Genomic DNA, 1728 nt, shown 5'->3' on the forward strand with positions numbered 1-1728 from the left:
ATACATAGATATTCGTTGATTCTTTAAAAACATTTTTATCAATACCTACATCATACATTTAAGTAAATACAGTAACGCAAAAAACAGATATTGATAAGAAAGTGTACAAAAGAAATCCGTAAGTACGCCTGGCAACATTACCAAAGTCTTGTTTATATGTTGCTAGGATACGCATAAGTATGCGGGCCGCTGTATTTGATTCTTCCTAAAATTCTGCTGGTGGTGTACTCTACCGGCAATTCGGAAATTTAAAACTGCCGGCCTATTTCAGGAGCGGTTTGTGGCGATAGCTATTTTGTCTGTGATGAAACAATATACCTCAGGAAGTTGTGAAAAAGATATTAATGATAATAACTGCAATAATTTGTAAAACGACATTTTATTTTCTACAAACAATAATATACATATTTACAAACTATCCTGATTAGAAGACGAATCTAAATATAAATGAGAAAATGACCAATACTGTCCACAACAAAAAGATGACTATTACGGTTTTAGTCAATTGATGTAACCAGTACAGCCTGAAAAAAATCAAATCACAATTTTTGCCACTTCTTAATCTGACAATGTCTGTGTATTCTCTACGTACAGTGTGTAATGTGCTGTTCATTTCGCATAGTGTTCCAATATATGTATAACCACAGACTATTCCCTTTAAAAGTCGCCACCTTACCTTACTCGAAGCTTCTGTCCTGCTGGGAGCGTCTCTAAGGGGTCCTTCATCAAGTATATCCTCAACCCCAGGGTGTAGTATTCCAAAGATTCCTCCCAGTCGAAATCCTTGACGTCGCAGTAGAAGATCTTCTTGTCCTCGTCGGACATCCTGCCTATAAGTCCTCTCAGATTTCCAGTTTCGAAAGTCCACTCGTTCATTTTGAAATAAAGCAGCATCTTCTCTGCTTTGTAAAGTTTCCGATATATATTTTGCATCCTGCAAGGAAAAAAAGCAATAATAACACACGAAGACAGAAGATGTTGCATTTTTAGCACAATTGAGAAAAACCATTAAGCGTTAGAAATAGAGCATTAATAAATATAATAAAAGGAAGAGGCCCAAGGTTTGACCCTCGGGGTACACCAGATTTCCGAGCTATTGCGAAGCACTTACATCCGAGGTTTCTTTCTGTAGACCAGAACAGCATCGATGATGACGCCAGGGATGGTGTGTAGGAAAAAGTGCATAACACTGTAGACGAAAAGGGACTTAAAGAGCAACCCATCTAAGTACCACATGGTCTTGACGCTGAAATACTTTAAAGCGTACTTCTTGCACGTATACAAGTAGTTGCCCCATGTTACGTCCTAAAGAGACGACAGAGTAAAAATAAAATCCTGTAACGACGTGGAACTCGTAAAAGTAATTTTATATTGCCCATACATATACAGGGTGTCCCGCATAAGAACCGACACAGGACAGGTGCATGTGGGGGTCTTCAAAATATTGTAATTTAACCAAACTTACCGATATACAAAGTTGCACCCCTGAGTTATTAGTCCCCAAAGTGGAGCCCTAAGTTTCGAAAAAAATTTATGTCTCTGCAAAGCTTTACTGCAGAAGAACCAAATTTGGTACATGATTTAGGTTTATTACTGGTCTTCTTTGACTACGATTTAAAGTTAATTGAAGCACTACAAAGTGTTCATTGAGGATGACTCACCCCTAAAATTGTACCGAACTTTTTTTTCATTGACCGAATTGAAAAATAATAATATTAATTCACAGCA

General features: G+C 37.3%; 1 protein-coding gene across 1 annotated transcript; it reads right to left on the bottom strand.

Annotated features, from left to right (window-relative positions):
- Window positions 1–424: 424 nt before the first annotated feature.
- On the bottom strand, window positions 425–1305 carry LOC108916411 (fatty acyl-CoA reductase wat-like; the record flags this gene model as incomplete). The annotated part of the gene is made up of 3 exons (XM_018722659.2): window positions 425–524; window positions 677–934; window positions 1112–1305. Coding segments are annotated over 3 exons (552 nt in total), but the record flags the coding sequence as incomplete, so codon positions are not given.
- Window positions 1306–1728: the final 423 nt, after the last annotated feature.

This window comes from Anoplophora glabripennis, unplaced genomic scaffold (genome assembly GCF_000390285.2).
Source record: "Anoplophora glabripennis isolate ALB-LARVAE unplaced genomic scaffold, Agla_2.0 scaffold3722, whole genome shotgun sequence".
NCBI lineage: Eukaryota > Metazoa > Arthropoda > Insecta > Coleoptera > Cerambycidae > Anoplophora > Anoplophora glabripennis.